Below are 27,447 nucleotides of genomic sequence, written 5' to 3'. Positions count from 1 at the left end.
GTTTGATGTAACATATTTACGTCATATCTCATGTGCGCTTTTACCAAAAATGGCGGACGAGGTGGCGAAGGCGCAGCAATCTCAGCCAGGTGGAGACACAATATTTGGTAAAATAATCAGAGGGGAGATACCAACTGACTTTCTTCACCAAGATGAAAAGGTATGTGGTTAGCTAGTTGATGTTTTGTGCTATCGAAGTTGCTGCAGTGTGTAGCCTTCAAAGACATCGCCCCACAAGCTCCTGTACATTTCCTGGTGGTGCCTAAGAAGCCGATAACATCTGTAATGACCGCTGAAGATAATGATGTAGAGGTAGGGCTGACTGCTCAGTAATATAATAATCATAATCAGAGGTGTGTTATTATACTGCTTAATGGAGACCTCGTGCAAGGGGGTGTCACGTCAGCTCACGCTGTAGGTAGATCTGCGACCGCGGTCAAAGTCTTGACTGGGGAAAATTTCACCTTGACCCTTGACTTGCAGCGTTTATCGTATTTGACCTGTGACTTGAGCGTTACTTGCCGAACTTTTGACCTCCACTTATTTCTCTATTTTCCTAATCGCACCTGCGCTTGTAAGGCCACTCCAAATAAATTCTCTGTTTCCCGTCCACCGCCCGCATCTAGTTACAGCCAGCTCTAAATATTTCATTATTCCGTATTCTTCCATAATTTTCCGGTTATTCTTGCATACTGATAGGCCCAGTAAAAGCCATCTAAATAGTGTCAGCTCATGTGTCAACAGTGCTATCAAGTCAGCAAAAACTTCACGTTTGAGTTATTTTTGCAACTTAAAAAGGAAGGAACAAGCTTGAGCATGCTTTTATGCAGCCTTTTTGGCTGTGCCAGGCAAATAATGGCTTGAAAAGCTAGCCAATCTTATAATGAAATAATGGAAATGGACCGACCGCCCGCATGCAAATATGCCTGAGTCCAGGACGGGAAACAGAGAATTTATTTGGAGTGGCCTAACCTAGTATAATATTTTCTTAGTGCGTGCTACCAGCAGCTGGGGAAGAAAAATCGTTATAATTACAGCGAAATACCTGTTGGAGCTTTAAAGCATCTCCTTCTTGTGAGTTACGTATAATCCCGTAAACTTGATAATAGCTACGTATAGTTTTCGATTGTGGGTTTTGAACCTTCTGTATCGTCTTGACCCACTGTAAGAGCTATTTTGTGGCCTTGGCTGTTGACTTAGTGTTTGACCGCGGTCGCAGATTGACCTACAGCAAGAGCCTGAGTGACACCCCCTTGTCATGTACCATTTTGGGTCGACTTTTTTCTTTGAATTCGACTTCAAAAGCTATAATATATATTTTCTTTGTATGACCAGATATATTAAGTGAACTACTCTATTCTCTTGCAGCTCAGCTAGTGAACTGAACTAAAGAGTCTTCTGCAAATTTAGAAAAAAATACTCAAAAACTGTAATTTGAACCTGGGTAAAGTCTACCTAGAATTATGAGGCACTTGTCATACTCACTATGCTTCTGCTGCCAGCTAACCTACTCCTTTGTAACCTTATTAAAAGTCTCAATGGCCTAGTGGCTTGTGTGAGATTATGCATACTAGGGCTGGGACAAAGCTTCGAATGTTTTGTGGGTTCGAAGGTTAAGTAAACTTTAAGTCATAAAAGTATCCTTCAAAGCTTCGTAATGCACTCATAGTCTACGAAAGAATTACAAATAACGGTCGTTGTCTTTATTGCAGCTACTTATTCCTCTTGTGTGATCAATGTTTGTCTCTTCTTGATGGATCTTTGTGTGCCACGCCCACTTTTAAACCATCGTAGTTCAGCTTGCTACCATAGTTGCAGCCTTAAAACACCTTATAAAGTGATAGATAATTCATGGAAATGTACTTTTAGCCATTAGTTGGTGTTAACCTATGCATGATTGCAGTATAGTGGACGCACCCATTTGCAATCGATCGATCGTGTCATTCAGTACTGCTGCTATGCACTTTGCAAATGCGGTTTAGAAAGATAAAACTTTAGAAGGATGTGCATAAATACAAGAAAACCTGTAACTGGAAAGCTAATATCAAAGCTTTGAATATTCGAACATTTTATTAGCGAATGTTCGAAGATAAATTTCAATATTCGTCCCAGCCCTAATGCTATGGATGTTTTGCAGGTTTTTTGATAAAAACATCAGTATTATTGCATGTGTAAACTTAACCTCTAAGGAGGGGAGAAGCCAATAATAGCTTGTTAGGCATGGAATCGTGGCTGTACCGTCACCTCCTCATAGCAAACACTACTTGACATGGTCACTATAATGAGGTAGTCTCGTTTAAAGTAAAAAATTTCATAGGCCATAGTTTGCCATATGTGACTGTCTCAGCGAAAACCCGTCTAGTTTGCACAACCATGCATTTTGAGAAAAACTAAATTTTAAAAAATATGTGAAATTACGCATGTTGTTATTATTATCTACTTTACTAGTTAGGCACTGGATGGTGTACACAGAAGGCAGAGCCTGGTTGAGGTGTTTACCCATAGCCTAGGAGTTAAAAATATTTTTTTACACAAGTTTTAATCGAGCCATTACACAGGAAAGGAAGTCTTAAATCAAGTAAGCCTATACACCATCTTATTTGCCTACTCATGGGGAGTTCGAAAATCTTTATTTTGTTTCTGTAGCCCCAATGGTTTGCGTGTCACATGTGTTTGTTTACGATGCAGTAGACGTAAACAAAATCGTCACCGTTTTTTCAGTAAAATCGCCTTCATACACCTATGTGCAAGTGACTGGTGGGCTAAAACTATACCTTGACAGCGGCTGATCTGCCAATCCATGGTGAACATTGTAAGCCAAATCTCAACTCTGTAGATTAATCCAACGGAAGTTATGGCTGCGAATGTAAACACCTGTAGTTTATTTTTAGTATAGCCACTGTACAAATCGATTTCCTTGCTTTTCCTACTTTCTAGCACTGTGACTCCAAAACTACTCACTATAATTGACTGAAACTTTGGTGAACTTGAACAATGCAGATAATGCTGAGAAAATAAAAAAAGAAATTCGAAAGTTGTGCAACTAGATTGGTTTTCGCTGAGATGGTCACATATATGTCCATTGTTCTTAGTGGATATGTGTATTTTGACAGATACCTATATGTCCAGTGGAATACAACTTTTTGTAGTTATAATATTGTATCTTTGCAAAAAAGTCTAATGTGCAGAAGTCATGAAACTAGTTTTGGCAAATTGATCATCCTTGGTGTTGGTTAAAACCTTTATCTGTTAGCATCCTGACTAATCATGACCAAAATTTGTGACATTCAATCATGGAATTGTTTGTGTCACACTGTTGTGATGACACAGTGTGATTTGCTTATCTCCAGCCACTGTACTTGATCATGCAATGGTTATGTAGTGATATACTTGGCTTTCACAAAGTAGGACATGTTTCCTCAAACATGGTTAAAGTGAAGTGAATTAACTTTCTGTACCTTAGAGGATTGTTGGATTGTAAATCTTGATTGATAATATTATTTTATGTAACATTTTCTTTGATGTCTGAGGTGACTAAATCCAGTAGAAACCTGGTGGTGGGGTTACTAAATAGTTAGTAACCTGGTGTCTCGCCGGCAAAGCCAAAAGCCTTACTGTTAGCTTACTTTCTGGACAAGACAAGTGTCTTTCTAGCCCGGCATAGTAACTAGTTGATACTGGCACTATAATAATCATGCAATGGTTATGCCGGAATGTCATGCCATAGCAGTGGCACTGACACGATCAACTTGACTTAAGGATGAATGAATCCAAATGCTATCACCATGACACCACTTTCTCATACTCTTTCTTAACCTAGGAAATTTTCTAACTCACTTAGAACCTAGGAAATTTTCTAACTCACTTAGAATGGGAAGCCGAGGTAACTAATTGTGGGTAGCCAAGCCCACATCGTCTGAGGGGCTCTAAATAGCATAGAAACCTTGTCAACCCATTCTAACTAATACATAATATTGGTAGGTAGGAAAAGCCTCCTAAACCATACTGCAAACAAGAATTGTAGACAACAGCTAAGCTGGTTCTCTGGTGTTCACTTATTTAGTGTATACTTCTCCAGGGTTTTGGAGTAATGTATTCAGCACATGATTAGCCGGGACAAAGCTAATTGTTTGATCTTCTATACCTCAGAAATTAGCTAGTATTGTATATTGTAGCCTGATATTATTTTTTGTACACTGGTACTGTATTTCCTCAAAATATTTTGTACCTCATATTGTAGCCACACCTCTGAAAAATGTGCTAACCTGAACTTCGTTGTTGCCACACCTCTTCCAATAGTCTCACTACTAGTCTCGCTTGGCCAGACCACTTTTTTCTCTTTGTCATTGGGTAGGGAGAAAAAAGGGTCTGGAACAGTTCGAATCCCACAATCGTCTTGACACGTCATGAGGCTACGTCACATATGCAACCCATGCGCTTAAACTCCATTGTAACAAGAATGCCGCAGCACAACAATAAACAAAGACTTAGCTTACCTAAACAACTAACAATCGATTCAATCTATTATCGCCTCAAGGCAGCTTTAGATGCTGATAGGTTTATAAATACACGCTTGTAATTGATTGATGCAAGTGGCTACTATTTGAAAACACATCACGTTTCTTTGGTAAACACCCCTGAATTAACCAAGACGTGTGTGGGATTTGAACTGTTCCAGACCCTTTTTTCTCCCTACCCAATGGCAAAGAGAAAAAAGCGGTCTGGCCATGCGAGACTATCTCACTACAGCTATCTGTATAGGGTAGCTGTGGTGATATACAGTGACCTTAACTGTCATCCCACCATTTTCACTTCTCTGTGACAAATTCAAAGGGAAGGATACTGCTAAAATCTATGCAACATAGATATTATATTTATGATAGTAAACAAGAAACCTATTTTATATGTATGTGTATTGTAGAGGACTTGTTTGTAAAATATTTGTTTCTCCTCCAGTTATTAGGTCATCTGTTGCTGGTAGCTAAGAAGGTAGCAGCAGACCAAAACCTCACCAATGGCTACCGAGTATGTATCAACAATGGCCAAGATGGAGCTCAGTCTGTTCATCACTTACACATTCATGTCTTGGGAGGAAGACAGATGCAATGGCCACCTGGTTGACTAGCTACTAACAAGCTGTAATGCTACTGGTAGATTTAGTGACTGGTTGTTGTTTTTTTTACAAATTTTAATACCATAATCAAAATTATCATAATTAATGTGTGCAAGCGATTGTGGGTTACAGGAAAGCGGTGTGTGTGTGATGTAAGGGGATCGAGTTAGGTTGTAAATGTTTCAGATAGAAGAGACATGAGTGATACATCGCAGAGCCAGCTACCTCACAACTACCCAGAGCAGTCACTACCGTGTGCAGCCACATTTAAGATTCTACTTATCGGAGACGCTTGTGTTGGGAAGACGAGCTTGTTGTGCAGATACGTTGATGGGGAGTTTAGACACAATTACGTCACGACAGTGGGTTAGTAATATAACAAAGTGTGTAGCGAGTTTGTGTGACGTACTGCAGGTATTGACTACAAGAATAAGATCGTGGGGCTGGATGATATGAGAGTGAAATTACAGATTTGGTAAGCAGGAGGTGTGGTGACCTCATTAGTCATGCGTCGTTGTAGTGAACAAAATTTTGACTCGTAGGCCAACCTCCTCCATGTGCAGTTTCTTAATTCACTCTGTGTTTTCTGAGGGGGCTGCCACTTTTGAAATTATGTACGAAATTTTGATGTCAGTATGATTTCACTGATTTCTGAGAAATTCAGTGATTTCAGACCACAGAAATCAAATTAAACGAGCTCAGTCTCTGACTTTTAAAAAACTCATCCAAAATCAGATGAGGGTTACTGGCCATTTAGGCACGGTGGTTTCTGGTCTCCCCCAAATGGTATAACATTTTGCAAAGTGTCGGACCCCATCTTTTTATTGCATACTTGGACTTGGTCTGTATTTTATAAGTACTATTGTCAGCACCAAACATTTTACATACTTTTAGAGAAATGGTTTACCTCTCAGTGGAGAGTTAGCGCCAAGTTGTGACTGGTTTTAATAGTTGGGTTGGTAGCAAGGAAACTTTTGTGCTTTTGTAAGCTACTGGTATCTTCTTGTACAAGTGTATATACACTTGATATAAAACTCGATGCATTTTGTATCCTTGAACGTGTCTTATGAAATATTTTGTGTTGTGTTTGGGGAAGTTGTTTCTTGTAAGGGTCCAGTAGTGTTGTGTAAACAGAAGCAGTTGAAAAGGAAATATCTCATTTCCCCATTACATGCAGTGATGGTGAAAAATACTTATCATAAGGGTTATTTGAATACCAAAGAGCTTTTCTGATATGAACTTCCATTGGGTTCTATTCATTGAGTAAACTGTAATTGTTTTGTTGGAATATTTGTAGTGCAATTGATTACATATGTGGGTAATATTTCCATTTGTATTACATACATTCTCCAAAGCCATTACCTGTGATCAGTGTGTTTTCAGAAGTAGCTAGAGGCTCAATTCACACCTGAATCACTCCTATACAGTAAATGGATAATGTACACTCATTGTGACAACCTCCATTGAAGGCCACAATAGGGCTGTTATTTAATGCCACACCTGTTACTTACTACGTATGACAAGAACAAGGCCTTTGTCTATTATAACATTGCTATTGTATCTCAGTGGTTTAAACAATATAGTCCTTGTCTCTTGTTGCACCTATTTGTGTATGTACTTTGTACACAACGTTCTTGATATAGCACATCCCTTACACGTGCTCAGTGTGTGTTGTGCATTGCACATGAATGCCTCACATTGCCATGGTTTACCAGTTACGTTAATGGTTGTAGGTGGAATAATAGTTTCAGCTGTATCATACACCCTCTGTCCTGCTTAGCTTGTAATTCTTGTGTATATGCACCTGTAGTAGCTGCTGCATGTACAAGATTGCAAACATGAGAATGAAGTAGTTGTGAACAGTTGTGAAGTCAATTAACAAATTTAAAAGCTCCTTATCTAGTTTGCATAACAGAATCAAACCTTGTGTAGAATAATTGTGTAGGTGATTATTGAATTTAAAAAAAAATTGGCTAGAATCTCTCGGGGGTTTGTTAAAAAATAATACATTACTCAAATATATATGTATAAGCAAGAGTTCATAATATAGAGAGGGAGGGAGAATGTCCAACGCTGTATATTACCTGGTCAAAACACACTGTGCAAAGCACTAAGAATGCTTTCCTTGAAAAATCATCACCTATCAATGCACTTCAGAAGGTGAAGCCAGGTGACGAATTTGTATGGAATTATACTGAAGTATACTGAAGTATTCAGGATATGATGCAATCTTTGAACACAGTGTTTTCTCCCTCCCTCTCTATAATTATTATGAACTCTTGGTATAAGAGAGTTTCTACGCAGCAGGTAACTGCAGATCTTCCTCATAGGGACACAGCTGGACAGGAGAGGTTCCGTACTCTAACTAACGCCTACTACAGGGGAGCACAGGTATGTATGTATGGAATATACATGAAGCAAAGTGTAAGGAAAACTTGCTATAAGAGTATTAAGAATGGTCTTCCCTAAGGAGTGACACTGTTACTTTGCTCAAAAATTTTTGTTGAGGTAAAAGGAATGTAGAATGACTTTGATGTTGGCACTGTATTTTGCAGAGAAAAACTCTGAAATTTTATGGTGTTTTCTCTTCTTGTATACCAAATTGACAAAATCCATTCAAGTTTCCTATAGATTACAGGTGGTTGTCAGTTACAATCTTTTGTTAGTGATGTCAGGTGAAAAATAGCCTGTAATATACCTTGTAAGAATTTGAAAAGTGGTTGCTTGCCTTTCATTGGTTGAATTTTATGCTGAGCCCCATTTGTAAGACCGACAATCAGCATTTAAATCCTGTAGCAACTTGATACGTATCACCACCACCATTAACATGGGATTATAACCTTTTAATTGTCTACATGTAACCTTAGCTTCTTCATTCAAATGACTGATCACATGACATCATATCACACACACAGGGGGTTATTATCATGTATGACATCACAAACAGATCAAGTTTTGATCATGTGATGGAGTGGGTAAAGAATACCAGACAGGTAAGTTGATAATGTCATTTGAGCTCACATGACGTCACATGATAGCATGGAGCTGTGGACATACAGATAGTACTAGTGGGACACAAGAGTGATAAGGTGGATATTAGGACTGTAACTGTACGAGAAGGAGAATTGGTAATGTGTTTGTGTGTGTGTGTGCGTGCACATGTGTGTGATACATACATTACATGGAATCGTAGATGTACAACTCCTAATAGGGATTGGAAATGGCGTCACACGCCAGAAATAGGCTTATTTCAAATGTTACGGGTAGCTTCCATAATTTGTATCGTATACTAATTTAATTGGCCCCTATTGAAGTTTTAAAGGTTTTACAAGAGTGATTTAGAACCTAAGAGTGAAGTGTTCTACCATCCTACTAGCTTTGTTCCACAGCTTTGGCATTAGATTCAAGCTTGAAACACAAGCAGTTACGCTAGACAGCAGCTGTGCAGAGTTAGAAGAACAGAAACATGATGCTACAACAACACCTAGCCAAGTTGTAACCAAGGAAATATGTAGCGTTTAAACTAGAGGTGTGGCTTACAAACCATAATGCTCAATTCTATTGACCAAAGGGGTTCTAGAAAGCCACATATCGTCGATACCAGAAGGTGTACACAGCTGCTACACGAACAGAAACGTACCTTGGTGTAGAAGAGGTACCGAAACGGCACAACATGACGAGTTTCTTCTGTGGAAAAGGCCAGTCAATGATTTCCACCAAAGCAACTTGTATCATTCAACCTTAGACAACTTTTATATTCTATTAAACCTTCACTAATAGTCTACAGTAAAGAGAAATGTTAGTCTTTTCATGCTCTTCAAAGTGAAATGTGCCTCGTAACTAACCAGTGACGTCAATTGTACAGGTAGTATACTGGGTGCGTGGCGCCGTTTCCAATCCCTATTAAGAGTCGTATATCTATGATGGAACATTGCATGGAACATTCATGTCATGTATCCATTACTGCTTCTTTCTTCCACCTTTAGCTTGCAGAGAATTTTGGTGCTTTATTTTTCGAAGCAAGTTCACTAACAGGAGACAATTGTGACAAAGTAAGTTCAACACTTCATCAGTACGTAGCTACCACAATGTAACGTTTTGTAATGAACATTTTGGGGCCTAGAGTGCCCGTCATTTTTTCAGTGATAAAATTTCAGTAGGAAGGTGAAGCTTCCCTCAGATAAAGAAATGTACAGTGTTTTTTATTTTATTCTGAGGGTCTTTTAAGAGTTATATCAAATTTACTGTATGTACAGTAATGCATAATGCACCACCATATATGTGTACGAAAAACATAGCAGGTGTGTCAAGAGATCAATGCAGCATGAGGCAAAGCCATCACCATGTACTTTATCATACAGTACGGTAGTATTGTATATTAGGGATCATGGAGGTTTGGGTCATTCTGGCCAAAAAAAATCACCACGAAACAAGCTTCACAATACCATTGGTGCCTTGGCAGTATTGGTTAGGTATAACCAAGCCCAAAAGTGCCTTCATTGTCACCCTACGTAAATGCTTCCAATAGATTGTTATGAACTTCTAATGACTGACTATCTGCCTGATTCCTTCAGACAAGTGTGACAGGATAATGGCTAAGCCTCCTTGTGTCCCATTTCTTTTTGCTGGCTGCCCTGCATTTGTAAACGGAAATAGTCTGTATTTTCTGTGGATTGATTGCAGATGTACTTCTGATACTTCGTTGTAGCTCTGTATAACGGTCTGAACATTACTGAAATAAGCGAAGCGTAATGACCACTTCACTTTCAAGCCAGTAATTGATAGCTGGGGTCAGTAATTGCAATTTTTTTTGTTCAGATGAAAACATTAACTCTGGTGCCATCCTTTCTTTGATGCAGAATATGCGCGGGTTCACCAGTCATAGTAATGTTACAAAAAAAAGTTTACAAACAAGTACGTATTAGGAAAAATTAGAAATTTTAAGTTCGATGTAGGGAAACAAGGAAGGTTGCAAGTTTACTAGTGAACATTTAATCCCACCCATGTAAATGTTCACTAGTATATCTGCAGGTGTAGAGTAGGGATAAAATGTCTGCAGGTGTAGGCGATTCCCTACTTCTTTTTCTATGATCCCTAATCGAACTTAAAATTCCTAATTTTTCCTTATACTTTGATAGTATTGAGACACCACCACCACCTTCCCCCCCGACCATCATGCTGTATTTTTCATACACCAAGCATAGGTGGTGCTTTAAGTGTTGTATGGTACTTTCTGAGTTGTCTTCTTCCAAGCATTCTTAAACTGCTTTAGTTTTCAACCATTAAGTGTCCATGTGGTAGTCATAGAACTAGCAGTTAGGATTACCTTGGCTAGTTTTAGCAAAATTAATGTGTGCTAGCTGTTTATCTGTAAATATACCACTTTAGCATGGGTGTTCAAAGGTGCCACTTGGGGTTTAATATTACCTGAACAGTATCATGGTAAGGTGGTTTGCTTGATGCCCAGTCAGTTCGCTATATTGAGCAACACAGAGGTTTGTATTGTGGTATTTAATTTAGTAGTTTTAATTACTTCCTGTCCCAACAATGAAGTTAGTTTGTGTTGAGCTCATAATAATGTGTGAATAACATTTTGAGGGGTATTTTCCCACGCTATTGAAACCACGATCGTTCATCAGATACTAGTGTATAAAACAAATGGGATGGTTCTTTCACCTGTTAAGTGAGTGTACCCCAAGTGGCATATATCATGACTGCTCCATATTATCCTTGGGCCTATGCTTAGATATATTAGTAAATCCCTCACAGCCGTGGTATAACTGTTACCAATACCTCTCCATATTATTAACTCTTGCTATTACATGCTATCCACTGCTGTGTTGTTTAAGCATAACTTAATTAACATACTTTTCATAGCTGCATATACTGTATCTACTGCATAACTTATTCCATAAAGAACTTGCTACTCACTCTTTGATACTTTGATCCTCCCACACATAGTTAAAACACTGCCACCAATGTTATGTGAAAATATAGCATGTAAAAGAGAGGGCGAGAGGCTAATAAAGCATGGGGCGGAGCCGAGTGCTGTATTTCATATCAAGAGTCAAAACCACTCTTTCAGTGATATATTTTTCATATATTGTACTTTGCGTGGGAGGATCAAAGCGATGTTGGCATACTGTATTGTCCATACAGTACTAATCAGCTACATAACTGTACTGTGTGAGTCATACAGTAGAGTTATGCAGCTAATTGGGCAAATACAGCAATGTTATGAAAACAACCCCACATGCGTGACACTGTAAATCGCTAAAACCAGCCAAACTAATTCTACCAGTTCATTTTACAGTTAGAAATAGATTGTATAAACACTTGCTGACTGTCTGATCACGAAGCTATTTAAACACTACTCTACTAAGACGCATGGTTGATCACGTTCGTGACATTGTAAATTGCTAAAACTAGCCTAACTAATCCTATTAGTTTGTTCTACAACTAGCAGTAGATTATATAAACACTTACTGATATCCTGATCACCGAAAATCGTAGTGGTTTGAGTACTAGAGGAAATCCCTCCGAGCCAGATGACCAGGAAGTACAATATAACGCTTAAAGCACCGCCTATGCTTGTGTGTATGAAAAAATATAGTACTCGGGGGTGTCTTGAGGCAAATACAGCACTCGGCCTGTATTAGCCTCTTGACATGCCCTCTCGTGCTATATTTTCTGAACACACATGTGGCGGTGCTTTAGCTATAACATATCATATACCCAGAATATTTTGTGGTACATAATTTTCATAGTTTTCATGGTTATTAAAACTACCGTGAAATTTTATCAAATGAAATTTATGGGTGTCCTACTGACCTTACTGATAAATTGGTGTGGCTCCTGATGTGTGATAGTACTGCAAGACCAGACCATGCCTCACACAGAGATTGCTGCTACTGTGCTACTTGGTTCTGATGTACTTTATGATGCTTGAAGTAAAAATCAATGTAGACCCTTTGTAGCTGTGTGATTGAGAACAAAAATCTTCGAATCGAGCAACAGTGATCTGTGAAATTTAAAATGCGAAAATCCTGACTAAGGACATGACTGTGAAATTTACATACGCAATAATTTCCTGGTTTATGGTAACAAGGCAGTGCTAGAACTTTCATGTTCGAGCTGGAGCTTGAGTGAAACATATGTGAAACTATTCAAGACTCACGATCATCTTAGTTCTGAATACGGACGTACCTTGAAGACCATTTGGAGTGCTTTTTCCTGGTGCCTTTTCTCCAGTTAATCATCCTTGTCTTGATTTTATGGTCGGTAATTTATTACCTCCATATAGCACTGCAGTCACCAATAAAGCACTGTGGTCGTGTATATAGCACTGTGGTCGTGTATATAGCACTGTGGTCGTGTATATAGCACTGTGGTCGTGTATATAGCACTGTGGTCGTGTATATAGCACTGTGGTCGTGTATATAGCACTGTGGTCGTGTATATAGCACTGTGGTCGTGTATATAGCACTGTGGTCGTGTATATAGCACTGTGGTCGTGTATATAGCACTGTGGTCGTGTATATAGCACTGTGGTCGTGTATATAGCACTGTGGTCGTGTATATAGCACTGTGGTCGTGTATATAGCACTGTGGTCGTGTATATAGCACTGTGGTCGTGTATATAGCACTGTGGTCGTGTATATAGCACTGTGGTCGTGTATATAGCACTGTGGTCGTGTATATAGCACTGTGGTCGTGTATATAGCACTGTGGTCGTGTATATAGCACTGTGGTCGTGTATATAGCACTGTGGTCGTGTATATAGCACTGTGGTCGTGTATATAGCACTGTGGTCGTGTATATAGCACTGTGGTCGTGTATATAGCACTGTGGTCGTGTATATAGCACTGTGGTCGTGTATATAGCACTGTGGTCGTGTATATAGCACTGTGGTCGTGTATATAGCACTGTGGTCGTGTATATAGCACTGTGGTCGTGTATATAGCACTGTGGTCGTGTATATAGCACTGTGGTCGTGTACATAGCACTGTGGTCGTGTATATAGCACTGTGGTCGTGTATATAGCACTGTGGTCGTGTATATAGCACTGTGGTCACATAAACTATTGTGTTACTCTGTGCAGCTAATGTAGCACTATTTTCACTTTGATCACTCACCTTTACAATAGGTTTGCACCTTCCCATGAAGAAATGTTGACCAGAAATTAGCCACAGTACCTACACCACACCTTGGTAGTATTGGTTAGGTATAATCAGACTCAACACGATTAGCTGCTCAAGAAGTTGCAAAATTTTCTGCTGATTGACTAATGTCTTCAGACAAACGTAACTTGTAAAATGTTTATTGACTTTTGTAAAGCTAATAATCAGGTCTAATTGACCTCCCAGTGGTTGTATACTTCATGACCTCATTAATAGGACACCTCATTATAGTGACCATGTCAAGTAGGTCCCAAACATAGCTAAGGTGTACTTCATGACCTCATTAATAGGACCACCTCATTATAGTGACCATGTCAAGTAGGTCCCAAACATAGCTAAGGTGTACTTCATGATCTCATTAATAAGACCACCTCATTATAGTGACCATGTCAAGTAGGTCCCAAACATAATAACATATTTCATAATGCCATTAATCAAAGTTTAAGAGTGTACTTGTATAAGAAGGGTAGCTAGATTGTTGCCTTCAAGTTTTTGTGGTCTTGATTCAACTTTCATTGTACTTTATGGTGGTAATAAGAATTTTTATAATGATAGTGGTGTTATGATAATGGCTGCTGCTTTCCCAGTGTCATTATCCAAACTTTTCCATGACAAAATATCTTGTGGTTTTGAGGTACTTTAATAAATTATTGAAAGTATTTTGTGGATATAAAGCTATGACATGTGACAGTGATCTAATAGATCACAGGACTTAATAGATCACATGATCTAATACACAGGTTCTAATAGTTCTTGTGTGACAACAATAACAAGCGAAATCACGTGTATAGGATTTTGACCAATCAAATCAATTCATTTTTGAACTTCAAACTATAATTACCACACGTGACTTCCACTTTAAATTTGTCGACGCATAAGAACTATTAGAACCTATGTAGATCACATGATCTAATAGATCACATTTGTAACAATGTTTGTTGTTGTCTTTTGCAGCTTTTTTTGTCTTTAGCAGATGCTATTAAAAACGTGAGGGAGGGAGCTAATTATGTGAGTGAAGCATCTTAGCGTCTTTGATTTTGACTTTATTAAATGTCTGTCTTTTTTAAAGGGAAATGAAGCTAGAATTTCAAATATTGCAGTGGACAGCAGATTACATGTACCTAAAGAAAAAACCGGCTGTTGTAATTAATGATGCTTGATGATAATTTCAGTCATTAATTCTATTTTCAGTTAACTGTCAAGTTTTTAAAATTGTAATACAGCTATGTCTAGCTATATTCATATCTGTAATTTAATATACTTTACTAATTCTTTTGGATAAGTTATAAATATAACAGATTTATAAATAACAGGGGTATACGTGTGTGTGACAGTAAATACAATTTACAATTCCACAGTTATTTACAATTACATATAATGGATTTAAAAAAATCAATGATCCTCTTCTATGATTGAGTTCAGTTTCGGTTGATGTTTTCTTCTTTTCGTCGACTGCTGTAATACCCCTGAACCAAAGTACTCATTTCTAATAGTTCTCTGCAAAGGAGGATGACTGGCCCTTTGTTGTTCCCCTTTAGCTGTCTTGGTAGGTGGTCGATGTACAACCACTCTGTCTGGTTTAACCATTTCAATGTCGTCATCAGAAGAGTCTGAAAATGATGGATTTGTATAGTTCATGATATGTGTGTCATCTTTTGCTTCAAGTCTATTTGTTACTACTATTTTTGGAATTAGAGGAGCTTGCATTTCTTCTGTTTCGCTCTCACTGTCTGAGTCGCTGTAGAGAGTTCGTTGGCTTGGTTTGGGTTCTTCGTCGTTGGTCAAGTTAAGCATTGGTTGACTAGAGGATAATAGCTCTTCATCAAAGTCAGAATCTTTTTCTGATTCTTGGTCCTCTAAAAGGATGTGTTTGCGAAGTAAAGGTTGTGACTTGGGTGACTGTTGCGATTTCAACAGTGGTGAGGTTTGCTTCGGTTTATAAATTTGTTTGCGGGTTAATGGCTGTGACCTTGGCAATGATTGTAACTTAGGTGGGGATGAATCTTGCTCTATCATTTCAAGGTAACGTTGTTTACGATTAGCTACAGGCTCCCAAGAATCATCGTTACTTCTAGTTTGTTTATGAGGCTTCTCAGTTACGAAAGAGTCAGAATTTGTTAGTGTGAGTTGAGGTGCTGAAGAATAGGTGGACAATAGTGCATCATGATCAGAGACTATGGTCCCAGTAGCACCATCACTTTCATCATGTTTCTCCTCCTGTTTGATGGATGACTGATCCTGGGAACTTGTCTCTTCACTCAACACTACTCCAGAGTCTGGGGTACCTGTCAGTCTTTCTCTAAGGCTACCCTCTGATGTATCAGATGTGGTGTCTTCTTGAGAAGGTTGTGAAGTTGACACTGGTTGATCATCACCATCTTGGATATCTTTCTGTTGATTGTCTGGTTGTTTTGTTGTCTCCTGAGTGTCATGTTGACTGGTTGATTGTTGAATGTTCTGTTGATTTGTTGACTGCTGAGCATCCTGTTGGCTGGTCACAGTTTGTTGTTGACTGGTTGATTGTGGGATATCATGCTGATTAGTTATTTGTTGATTGTCAGCTTGACTTGTTAACTGAGGGTTTTCATCTTGGCTGGTTTGTTGTTGATTGTTTTCTTGACTAGCTGGTTCTGGGATTTCAGGTTGGCTGGTTAACTTTTGGTTGTCACTTTCTCTTGTTGGTCGCTCAGGACTTTCAAGTTCCTCTTGTAGCAAAGTCTCCATATTTGTGGCAAGTTTGGAAATGGACACATCTCCTGTACTAAAACAATCTTTCTTCCTAGGAGAATTGTGAGGCTTTTCCATGTCATAAAATTCTAGCAGCTCTTTGGGGTTAACAGCTGATACACCTAATTTAGACAATTGAGCTTCTGACTTGCTTCGGGTAGAAGGACCTTCGAACAAGGTCTCATCTACTCTGAGTGTATGAAAGTCATTTTCACTTTCTGAATAATTCATCCTGCGCACATAGGTCTGTTTAGGAGAGAGGTCCTCACAGCTTGCAGCTAATCCTCCGTCAATGTTAGTCAGGTTCTCATTACTGCGCCACACTTGGTTGTCAATTACTTCCCTAATGATGGTAACACAAACACTGATATGACATGACATCACACTATGTCACGGTTTGTTGTTATGAACTATTTTATTCTATATGCGTGCACACTACTGCATATTGGAAGAAGATACATCAGTTTAGTCATATATCTGCAAAAGAGCTTGTGACTGAGTTATGGCTTGACTATTTATCATAAGAAACATGCATCTCCAACTTACTTTCTTTACTGTACAAATAACATGTCTAAGTTTGAAAAACTACTTACAGTGAAGGACGGCTTAAGTTTGTATCTGATAATCTTCTCTCAAGCTCCTCATCATTAACAGCAACTTCTTCAACATCTTCCAAAACAGGAACTTTGTCCATTGGCAGTGAAGTTGATTTCTCTATGTATTTCCGTGTAAATCTTGTTCGTCTTGCTGGCCGCTGTCTATTATTTCTCTCAGGCTTGCAACAAGCACACACCCTACACACTCATCCACATTACCAACACTACACCTGGTATATTATCCACACTCACCACATCATAACTGTCAGCCCGGCAACAATGAGCAGTACTAAAGACACTACCACACTCGTGGCTACCACTGTGGTTGTGTTGTTGTTGTCATCAGATGGTGGATTTGTACCACTGCCTGTAGTGACATAGTGCAAATGTGCTATAACAAGGTCATTTATGATAAGGCCACTTCAACTAAATCTTATGTTTCTCGGGCGAAATTCTGCCAAATAAAGATTGGTAGGTTGGTAAAATAAAAATATGCTATTTTACTAGCTGAAGAGTGATATTGCGAGTCAAATGGTGGCTAAGCTACATTACAGTTGCTGTATCACTTGTGAGTAGGCAGCTATATGTTGAGATATTTAGTGTTACTTACTTTTTGAGAGCTTAAAGACAAATTTGCAACTCCTTCGTGGCATTATCACTCTTGCAAGGTGATCACGTGATTAACATAATTATTTTATACTGAAAAACATAGGGTCGGTCGGGCCCGAGAAACAAAAGATTTAGTTGAAGTGGCCTAAGCATGATAATTAACAACATAGTGGGTACTCTAGACTATCACATAAGGGTTCTGAGTAGATTTTTTTGCTACCTCTCCTTCAGCTGACTTCAACTTTAACCTTCAGCTACATCAACTTGAGAACTAAGACAGTTTGCTGGTCCAAGCACACAGATACATGTATATATATGAACGTGTATGTGTGTGGCTTCTTGTTAAGTAGACACACCCACTATTCCTTACCGCTTTGCCCATTCACGGGGACAATTATTATCGCGATCACCACGAGCACGTAATACAGCAGCAGATTTAACTGCATCATCTTGTCCTCAAGTATTCAGCCTGCTGCATACAAACATCGTGATTTAAGTTTATGATGACGTGGTTGTTTACCTTGGTAGCTAATCGAAGGGGCGTTGCTCCTACACGAAAATCGAGGCGTGAATCAGTACTCAGTATAAACTAGTGTGTTTCTCAGACTGTAGCTTCGGTGCAAGCACGAATCATTGCTAACTTGCTATGTGTACTTGCTGCAGGTGGGGCGTTCTTGTGGCTGCAGTAGTACGCACCCACGTATTCAACAAACATGTATACGTCATGTATACGTCGCGAAGGTATGATCCTTTCTCACGTGATTTTGATCTTGGGCTCACGCTAATAGCACGAGACTATAGCTACCTGGAGCAAGACTTATATGCATTTTATCGATAATGACGAACTTGAGAGTAGAGACAGCGGCGTTACAATATAAAATATTGGTACTTGGTAATACACAGGTTGGAAAGTCGAGTATAATAAGACGGTACACCACTGGCCAATTTCCTCACGGCATGCTCGCGACAATCGGTGAGTTTATTCTGTTTCTGTGTAGCAGCCAGTACTACTTGTGGTATGTGTTAGTTGTGCAATCATCTCACCCATCATGAATTGTGTATGATTTGTTGACCTTCAACTACATGAAGCCATAATCTTTTCAATGAAAGCCTTGATGAAAGCCATACTACAGATATGTACTGAAGGCAGTTTGTTAACAATTTGTTACCAAAGTGTTTCTGATTACACTGAAACCAGAAATCACAAAATGATAGTGATGTACTAGGTACATTGCATCACTAGTTGTACGAAGACCAAGATGAGGGCTGTACAACTTCAGTTCTTAATTTTACTCCCATTTTGAAAACTTTATAGTTTGAGAAAATGTTCATAGTTCTACATATACAGGGTTTGTAAATGTGATGTCACGTCTGCCAATCTGTTACCTCAGAACTCTAATAGCAGATTTAACGCTTTATTTATGATTGCTATTTGGATACTAAACACCATGTGATTTGAAAACTCAAAACTTATAAAAATTTATACTGGAATCTTAGCTCTGAAATTTTGCCCTGAAACTCATTGCACAAGTTTCATCAGGTTTTTTTCTGAGGTGCAAACACCTCAGTTATGTAGGAATTAGCTTATACAGAGTGTATGACGCACACACTTGTCACTGACATAATAGGTATTGCTTTATTGTTAAATACTTCAAGAGTTCTCTAATTGGGCTGTTAGCTACGTAGCTATAAAAATATGGTAAATAGTTCAGTGAGAGTTAACATTTCCTTGTATCAAAATCGCTAGAAATGGATTAGATCTGTGTGCAAGTCAGTGAGGTATATGCCACTTAAATGTGGGGGACCTCCCTAGGGGAATCAGTAGTGGTGCAATGAATCTTAGGTCATGTGTTATAAGATCACATGACTGTATAAAGACCACATGCTTAAAGTGCTGAAGTCTGAAAACACAGTGACATATAGTAAAAGCTAAGTGATCCCCAAGGACAAGGTTTACAAGGTTGTATGAGGAAGTGGAGGAATCGAAACAATGTCCGAAGGGAACCGGAAGTCATTCCTTGTGTCCAGAACCTCCAAGAAAAGTTACCATTTCAGATTAGAAACAGTTCAAATTATATTTTACAAATGTTTGTTCATTTTATGTACGGTCTCATATTGTGGTACTGTTTGGTAGGAGTTGATTACAGATCGAAAGACATACTAGTGGAAGGTGTACGAGTTCAACTCAAAGTTTGGTCAGTGTATACACATAGATACACATGTACTACAATATAGACATCTCTTCTCCTTAAACTAAAATGACCTGTAGCTATTATATGACATTTTAGATTCTGTATTTGCATGTATCAGTAATCACCTGATGTAGGGGTTACACCAGTTGCTATAACACCTGTGATGTTACTAAATCACATGTATGCTGGTGATGCAAGACTTGTGGTGATCGATTCTACATTGATAATAAGCAAGTAACAGGCTGACAAGATTATGTGTTCAAGAAATTGCCAGCACGATTTTAGTGACTCTAAATTTGTACTCTATGTACTTCATACGTATTTTAATCACACCTTACTATTAATTAATTGATCTATAATATTATGATATTGTGAAGAGTGTCCCAGCTTGTGTTGTTTGTGTATTACAGGGACACAGCAGGGCAGGAGAGATTTTTTTCCTTCACTAAACAATTTATCAGAGGATCGCAAGTCTGTTTTGTTTTGATAAAGTAATGTTTTTGTTACCTACTTCACTGTTTAGGGAATACTACTAATGTATGATATCACATCACCAGCAACCTTCACTGATATTAGTAGATGGATAGGTGCTGTCCAAGAGGTTAGTGCATCTGTGTGTGGTGTGTGCAATGGGTACCTGGTGTAAACTTGGGAAGCAAATGCCAACTGTTCATGTCTTGCATAGTGGGTAAAAGTCCAGGTGGGACTTTGGGTGCCCATACCTTCACCTGTGAAACATGGTACAGCCTCCTGTGGGTTACTAGTCCTACGAGGATTTGCCTGCACTGACCCATAGCATCTGAGTAGCAAACAGGTGTCCTAGTGCTGGTCTACTGGGTAGGCATGACGATGCTAGCATAACAGCTGAAGGTTTTGATTTTTTGCTTTGTGTGTATTGTGTATGTGTGTGCATACATGTATGTGCGTGTGTGTTTTCCCAAGTGTAATAATGTAGGAGTTCATTTATCTCGTGTTAATTCACCAAGCCTGAAGTGATGGGAGAACAAGGGTGAAAACTAAAAATATTTTGTAAAAGCATTTGCCATTGTGTATACAGTCAGTGTAGCAGTATATAGTGATGTTGATAAGGATGATTATCACTTCTTATTTCAGTCACTGAAAACGGCAGCACTTACACTTCACTAACAATTAAGTCTGTAATGTTGGCTATAAACAATTTGCAAACAACAGTTAACTTACAGAAGAGCAGAACTACAATTGAGAACAGTTGATTGAGAACAACAGTCAAACAAATAATAAAGTTTTTATAGAATATTTATTTTGGAAATTGTCTGGTTGGTGATTCATAAGTTACATTATTAAATGAATCACATATAGTGCTTGAAGTAGGCTCGGTGATGTCTAATGATTTAAGGAATTTTGAAGCAAACAAATAGTGCCAAAATGTTTAGCACAATAACTTAAACTTGCTATTGTGCAATGCACGTCTATATCTCATCTAGTTTGTGTTTCTGTACTAGTATAGCTATTATTATTATACCAATTGTACTCTCATGATATAATGACTATTTTACCTTGTAAGGATGTTGTATCATGATTAGAAGTGGAATATGATGTCATACAATAGGCTGGGCTACAAGGTGAGACTCTGATGTTGATTGGTAACAAATATGATTTGGCAGAACACAAAAGAAATGTGGAGACTTCCACAGGACAACAGGTGAGTGTTACAATGATAGACAATCAGTGTAATATTTTTATTAGTAACCTTAATCCTAGAAATCCTGTTAAAATTCTGCATGGCCATTGTGCTTATATGTGTTCAGTAAACACTACAGTCACGAGGTTATGAAATAGAACATTAAATGCTTTTTGAGCAGTGCCCATGTGTATCTTATACCATCAAATATTACACATTACCTTTTAGTTGGTTGATGTTCTTCATGTGCTTTTACTGATCTATATACTGAGTATCTCAACTTTTCACCTGAAATGTGTCATTTCTTACTCCTAAAAGTGTGTAATGTTTTCTTGAGATCCCTAAAATTATTGTCACATCCCCTAATGACAAAGAACCTAAACACTTCACTGTTTCATGTTTGAAATTGTACATAGTTGTCAGGGGTGGATCCAGGATTTTTCAAGAGGGGGGTCTCTGAGCTGGGTGGAGGGTAACCCCCCTAAGTTCACATAATTATTCAACTCAGCACATCCGGCCTATATACGGCTATACGTAGCATTCATACATAAAATGTGCCCTTAAGCAAACTTTAACAAGCACGATGTGTGTATCTAGCTATAACTAGTTGGAAACCTACACTGCTGTTCGTGCAGCTTATTGCTATACTATGCTATTGTAGACTTATAGCTTAGGCCATACCTATTTGATCTTATGTTACGCAGGCCCGACTGACTGCATTTTTCTTCAAATGAAATAATTTTGAAAATCACGTGTGCGATCACGATCGTGTTCTTAATTAAAGACAACACATCATCAACACCCTCGTGATATAGTCCAAAAGGGACCATTGAAGATTGTCCAATGCTGTAAAATTGTAGAATACGATGGGAAAGCTCTTTTGGAGATTTATGTTTAAATCTGATGCTACTAGAAGAGTATGAAACCTAGATTTTTAACTGTGTATGTACTATTATAGCTACATTTATTATTTGCATTTTGTGTGCTTGTGTTTATAATTTTTTTCATTTTCAAACTGTCCTACCTACCCAAATTTAAAATAATTTTGCCCGCGCAACATAAGATCAAATAGGTATGGCCTTACTACATACGCAACTTCCTGGCACACAGTACTCACGACGAATGATGGAGCACTTGTTCATCACACCATAGATTTTCGATCACACTTCTTGCTTGCCGTCACCCTCGCAGAAGTGGCACCAAAATTGAACCTTGTACAAGTGAGAGTGAAGTGGGTCTTCCTGACTAAGTTGAAGAACTACTGAAGTAGCTAACTCTTGTGTCACTTCATAATTCACATTGTCGAGTGCGGGGACTGGCATTCTGCACTGTCTTCTGTTGATGTCTTAAGAACAGCCGAGTGATATCACGTACCCATATTGACCAAAGGTGGGGTCAGGTGTATTACCACAAAAGAAAAGTAACGGCAGTAAAACACTCTTCATATACAAATCATACATACCTTTACAACAATATCAATGATTACAAACGTCATTGCTCCCTTGCAGCTGCCAGATCTTCTACGCACAGAAAGCGTGTGTCTTCCGCCATTTGATGAATTTTAAACAATCCATATCACGTGAGTTATCATCACGTGAGCTATCATAACGTGAGCTATCATCACGTGATGCTATATTAAATACTTCGGGACTGCTCTATTAGAGTATATCGATCTTTCGTGATCTGTAGCTTTCCTCCGTGCACTTTCTGTCTTAGATTTCCTGTTTGAGGTTCAACCTGAAGGGGGGGGTCTCGAGACCCCAAAGACCCCCCTCTGGATCCGCCCCTGGTTGTGTTCAATCCAGCTAAGGTGGATACCGCAACTTTCCTAGTTCTTCTTGTAACATGCATAATATATTATTCCCCACAGCTTGCTAACCAGAACTCATGCAAGTTTTTTGAGACAAGTGCAAAGACCGGTCACAATGTTGAGGAGGTTAGTAAGTGGATGTGATAACATGTGCAGAGAGTTGCCTATCTACAACTTTGTTGTGATTTTGCTGTTCAAAATTTCTGGGCTTCTTTGTATTTGTCACTATAAGGCCACTCCAATGTACATAGTGAATCCAAAATAAAGCTTGGTGACCTCATAGGTCCCAAAAATAAAAATATGACTGAGGATGCAATTGTGATATCAAAAATGTATGTGTGCATTACAACCATTATAGCTTAACAACATACTTTTTTCCCCTTACTTTGGCCCCTTTTCTGTTACACCTTTTCAGATATAAGTCACTAAGTCTAAGTCTTTGCAATTAGGTTAGGTAATTCTAAGGCTGCAGCACATGTTGCTGTCAGACCTTCAGTGCTGGTCGCTGTAAAAGCACTAATAACAACAACAATACTGTGCATCTAAGTTATGGTACCCTCAGTATATGTGTATTCAATATGGTCCAATGTATAACTCTACTGCCTAAGTCTCTAAATTTGTAACATAGTCAGCAGAAAAGGGGATGGGCTATAAACCTTAATCTCCCACTGGCTGAATAAGGTCTGGACAAAACTTATGCTTCTATAGGAGTCAAATGAAATATCCCTAAAATGGTTAATATACTCTAATAGAACAATCTAATGCTCTAAATAGGGTCAAGTTGCTTTGTAAAAAAATTCTCTTTAAAAATTCAAAACAAAAATAAAATTAATGTTTTCCCTGTATCTCTGCATCTACTGTAATACTGCCTAACTGAAATGTAAAGGACTTATTTTACCTATCTGAAATGGTTGATAATCTTGCTAAAAAGTAAAAACACAACTTTTGCCTGAGATTGTCTAACTACCAATAATTACAGTAGCATCCATGCCAATAATTTGAGACTAAAAAATAGTTATACTCTGAACAGTTTCTGGCATATCATCAACCATTTCCTCTGCTCCTGAATTGTGGTAGTATAAACTGATACTGAAAAGAGGAGAGACAAACATGACTACTCTATTAGAGCATCTTGAAGTTTCTTCTTGTAGCTTATGGCACCTACAACTGGTAAATCTTTGGACAGTAATAGCATGTTCATATAATTAAGAAGTACGTAATGTCCTCACCATGACAGCTACAGCTCTTAGCTGAGTGTTGATGTGTATGTTGCAGGCATTTTATGAAATGGCCAAAGGGATTTTATACCAAAAAGGAATATTTGTTCCTGGAAGATTAGTAAGTTATATACACATATCATGTTGTTAATGTTGTTGTCACATAGTATTATAGTAGAGACAACAAAAATATCACACTTCACCTTCGCAACAATCTGAATACATTTGATAAAATTACTGACTGATTATAACTAACTGACTGACTAATGATGTCTTCAAACAAGTACTCTATAATGGCCAATGATACAGGCTTGAGTTTTTATAGTTACACATTACTTCATGGCAACCTACGTATATTATTTTGGCATACTACTATTTCCCAACTCTATCCTGCTCTGTGTGAGCTCGTCAGATATTTTCAACCTCATATGTGAATGGGACCGACTGCAACCACAGTGTATAAGAAACTAGCTTCCATGTTGGCTGACAAGTGGAAAATGAATTATAGTCACTGTCTGTATTGGTTGAGATGTAGACTTTGCTTCTCTATTAAGGTCAGCCATCGTGTGTTTGAGGGAACATCATTCTTCTGTATGTCGTCCTGCATTTGCCAGTATTGATTCTGCCTATTCTGAGGGCAATGCCCTCGAATAACTTTGTTCTTATAGTCATTGTTGTTATCCAGCTGTCCAACACATGCTGGGGGTGGTGGCAAAGGCATTCCATCTATCCCAGGAAAAAAAATCTACTATACGTACAATGGAAAAATTAATCATGATGGATCGAATAATACTAAGTGTTGCAATGTTAAGTGCCGTCTACTGAAAACTTGAAGGGTCTGGTACACTTGTAATATAAGTATCAGGGATAGTAGAGCAGCATAGCACCAAAAAATGAACATTTCATGCACTTTGTGATGCAATTATGAAACTTTCCACACAAATTGTGCTCCTTGTGACATATGTTTTTTGATATAGAGCCAACACGGATTTGACCTTTGGTGACCTTTACAACCATTTTTTCATTGAAAAGTAATCATTACTGTCTTTATCTCCCTGATGCATTATTTACACTGTTAAAACATGGTATCAAATTACAGATGTTGATCTAAGAACTATATTGACTTTTGTTTGAAGTTAATATCTCATTCCACTACAAAGTTATGATCATTTTTATGTCATAAATTCTTTGCCCTTGGGGTGTAAATTACTAATGGGCAAGTAATTCATAGAATTTCATGGTTAATATAAATGATCATAACTTTGGAATGCAATCACCTATTGACCTCAAATAAAAGCCCAGTTTGTTTTAGCAATTAACATCTTTAATTTGAAACTGTGCAAAATGATGCCTCAGGAAGTTATATAAAGACAAAAACGATGAATTCTCAATACAAAAATGGCTGTAAAAGTTACCAAAGGTCAAATATGTGATGGATCTATATCAAAAAATATATGTCACAAGGAATGCAACTTGTATGGAAAGTTTCATAATTGTATCAAAAGGTGTGCAACTATATCGCACTATGCCGCTCTACTATGACCCAATCCAATGGATGTTGATAATGTTGAAAGTTAACGTGCATTCTCTATTTTTCTACTCACTTTTATGAGTGATGTGTTGTTTGCATCACTAAGCTGGTTGTTATGCTATTCAGTGACATTTTACTAGCTCTTTTTAGAATAGGTTCTTAAAATGAAAAAAAAGCCCCTCTGCTGAAATAGTACTCCAGCCATGTGAGTACTATAGGTTCAAAGTATTCCATTTAAGGTGCTTTTCTGCTGTATTCCACTTTATTCCTCAAAGCAACATAGCTACAAGCAGCTAGCTGTATTTGTTTAGTAATGAGGCAGCTAGCAAGCAGGTGATTAGACATGATTTACAGTGGAACCTGTCTAATCTGGTCACCAGACCTTATTAGGTATGTAGGTGACTGCTTAAACAGCTAGATTGGTATGTGTAAACTTCTTATTTGAGGATTTTAAAGTTGGTCTTTTTAGAGAGGTAACCTTTGCATACAGGTGATTGCTAAGACAGGTTCCACTGTACATATAACAGTATAATTTTAAGTAATTTGCAAAAAACTTAATGTTGCATGTGAAAAGTGTATGTGAAGAATAATGTTTGCCTCAGTGATATGCTGTAGTCTGTGTGGATCTGTTGTGCCTGTAAGTTGCAAGGAAGCAAATTTGGTGAAGAATTCTTGTTTGTGAAGATCATGTGTGGGCTAATCCAAACTACAATAGCATACATGCTCCTTCTGTGGTGCCTTATATGATTATATTTTATGAATTATTTTGTGTAGTTAGTGTATTTTTGTATTATCGCTGTGCTGTATATTGCGTGTCCTTGTGTGTGTGTGTGTGTGTGTGTGTGTGTGTGTGTTTGTGTGTGTGTTTGTGTGTGTGCGTGCGTGCGTGTTGTAATTGTATGTACTACTTGTATATGCTCCTGCATGGAAGAACGGCTTATAGCCAAATGCAAGTACTTAAATAAAAATCAATCAATCAATCACCATAATGGGTGAGTAACCTGAAATTTGCCAAGTCAGACTCTATCACCAGTGGCTGCAGTGTACACCACAAGTCCATCAAACTGGGTCCACCAGAAGCAGAGGAAGAAACTGTCACGAAAAATAAAAGTTGTTTAAATTCATAATTTTATGATCAATATGATTTTTTTTAGCACATCGTGCAATAATTTATGATAGTTATGCTTTAGTAAAGTGCTCCCTGCACTGTATGCTTGAAAACAAGGATTGGGAACTCTTGTAGCCAACTATCTTGATACAGAATGTGACCAATCAAATGGTAGATTGACATCAAATTATTTTCAATTCCACTATCAAAATCCTTAAGTTCACTGTATATATCCACCTGGAAAATCTTTTTTCATAAATCTGGTCCCATATTTGTAGTTTACTTGCACCTCTATATAAACAATATAGCTACGTATATGACCTCTCACATTATGATATTCTGTTTTATCACTTGTAGCTTAGTATCAGTTCAGTGAAATTTGCCAAGTCAGACTCTATCACCAGTGGCTGCAGTGTACACCACAAGTCCATCAAACTGGGTCCACCAGAAGCAGAGGAAGAAACTGTCACGAAAAATAAATGTTGTTTAAATTCATAATTTTATGATCAATATGATTTTTTTAAGCACATCGTGCAATAATTTATGATAGTTATGCTTTAGTAAAGTGCTCCCTGCACTGTATGCTTGAAAACAAAGATTGGGAACTCTTGTAGCCAACTATCTTGATACATAGAAGTTGAACAGTTGACACTGTATCTGCATGTGGTTTGTGGATGCATGCAGCGGCTATTTCATTTGACTAC

The 27,447-nt window shown here is 38.1% G+C and overlaps 4 protein-coding genes across 10 annotated transcripts; 3 read left to right on the top strand and 1 right to left on the bottom strand.

Annotated features, from left to right (window-relative positions):
• On the top strand, positions 1–5,219 carry LOC136238855 (adenosine 5'-monophosphoramidase HINT1-like). Its single transcript, XM_066029489.1, has 3 exons — positions 1–160; positions 208–312; positions 4,957–5,219. Exons 1-3 carry the CDS (start codon positions 50–52, stop codon positions 5,119–5,121), a joined length of 381 nt encoding a protein of 126 aa, XP_065885561.1. The 5' UTR covers positions 1–49; the 3' UTR covers positions 5,122–5,219.
• LOC136238854 (uncharacterized) lies at positions 5,215–14,590 on the top strand. The gene is made up of 8 exons (XM_066029488.1): positions 5,215–5,479; positions 5,528–5,588; positions 7,444–7,504; positions 8,029–8,106; positions 8,152–8,241; positions 9,100–9,165; positions 14,248–14,301; positions 14,363–14,590. Exons 1-8 carry the CDS (start codon positions 5,311–5,313, stop codon positions 14,441–14,443), a joined length of 660 nt encoding a protein of 219 aa, XP_065885560.1. The 5' UTR covers positions 5,215–5,310; the 3' UTR covers positions 14,444–14,590.
• On the bottom strand, positions 14,563–17,947 carry LOC136238848 (bromodomain-containing protein DDB_G0280777-like). Of its 3 annotated transcripts, none has more exons than XM_066029475.1 (5): positions 17,746–17,947; positions 17,596–17,697; positions 16,869–16,983; positions 16,614–16,814; positions 14,563–16,363 (listed from the first exon to the last, which is right to left on the bottom strand). In XM_066029475.1, the coding sequence occupies exons 2-5, from the start codon at positions 17,672–17,674 to the stop codon at positions 14,686–14,688; spliced, it is 2,073 nt and encodes a 690-aa protein (XP_065885547.1). In that variant the 5' UTR covers positions 17,675–17,697; positions 17,746–17,947; the 3' UTR covers positions 14,563–14,685. The 3 variants fall into 3 exon arrangements, with proteins under 3 accessions (XP_065885547.1, XP_065885548.1, XP_065885549.1); XM_066029476.1 differs by having other exon boundaries at positions 17,596–17,694; XM_066029477.1 differs by lacking the exons at positions 17,596–17,697; positions 17,746–17,947 and adding an exon at positions 17,446–17,564.
• LOC136238852 (ras-related protein Rab-13-like) lies at positions 17,768–27,270 on the top strand. 5 transcript variants are annotated; one of them, XM_066029484.1, is made up of 9 exons: positions 17,768–18,198; positions 19,360–19,420; positions 19,828–19,888; positions 19,941–20,018; positions 21,006–21,018; positions 21,061–21,098; positions 22,948–23,013; positions 24,163–24,225; positions 27,101–27,270. In XM_066029484.1, the coding sequence occupies exons 1-9, from the start codon at positions 18,063–18,065 to the stop codon at positions 27,239–27,241; spliced, it is 657 nt and encodes a 218-aa protein (XP_065885556.1). In that variant the 5' UTR covers positions 17,768–18,062; the 3' UTR covers positions 27,242–27,270. The 5 variants fall into 5 exon arrangements, 3 of the variants coding, with proteins under 3 accessions (XP_065885556.1, XP_065885557.1, XP_065885555.1); XR_010693223.1 differs by adding an exon at positions 24,272–24,658 and having other exon boundaries at positions 17,771–18,198; positions 21,006–21,098; XR_010693224.1 differs by adding an exon at positions 24,280–24,658 and having other exon boundaries at positions 17,773–18,198; positions 21,006–21,098.
• The last annotated feature ends 177 nt before the right edge of the window (positions 27,271–27,447 follow it).

This window comes from Dysidea avara, chromosome 11 (genome assembly GCF_963678975.1).
Source record: "Dysidea avara chromosome 11, odDysAvar1.4, whole genome shotgun sequence".
Taxonomy (NCBI): domain Eukaryota; kingdom Metazoa; phylum Porifera; class Demospongiae; order Dictyoceratida; family Dysideidae; genus Dysidea; species Dysidea avara.
This window is presented reverse-complemented; position numbering and strand designations above follow the sequence as displayed.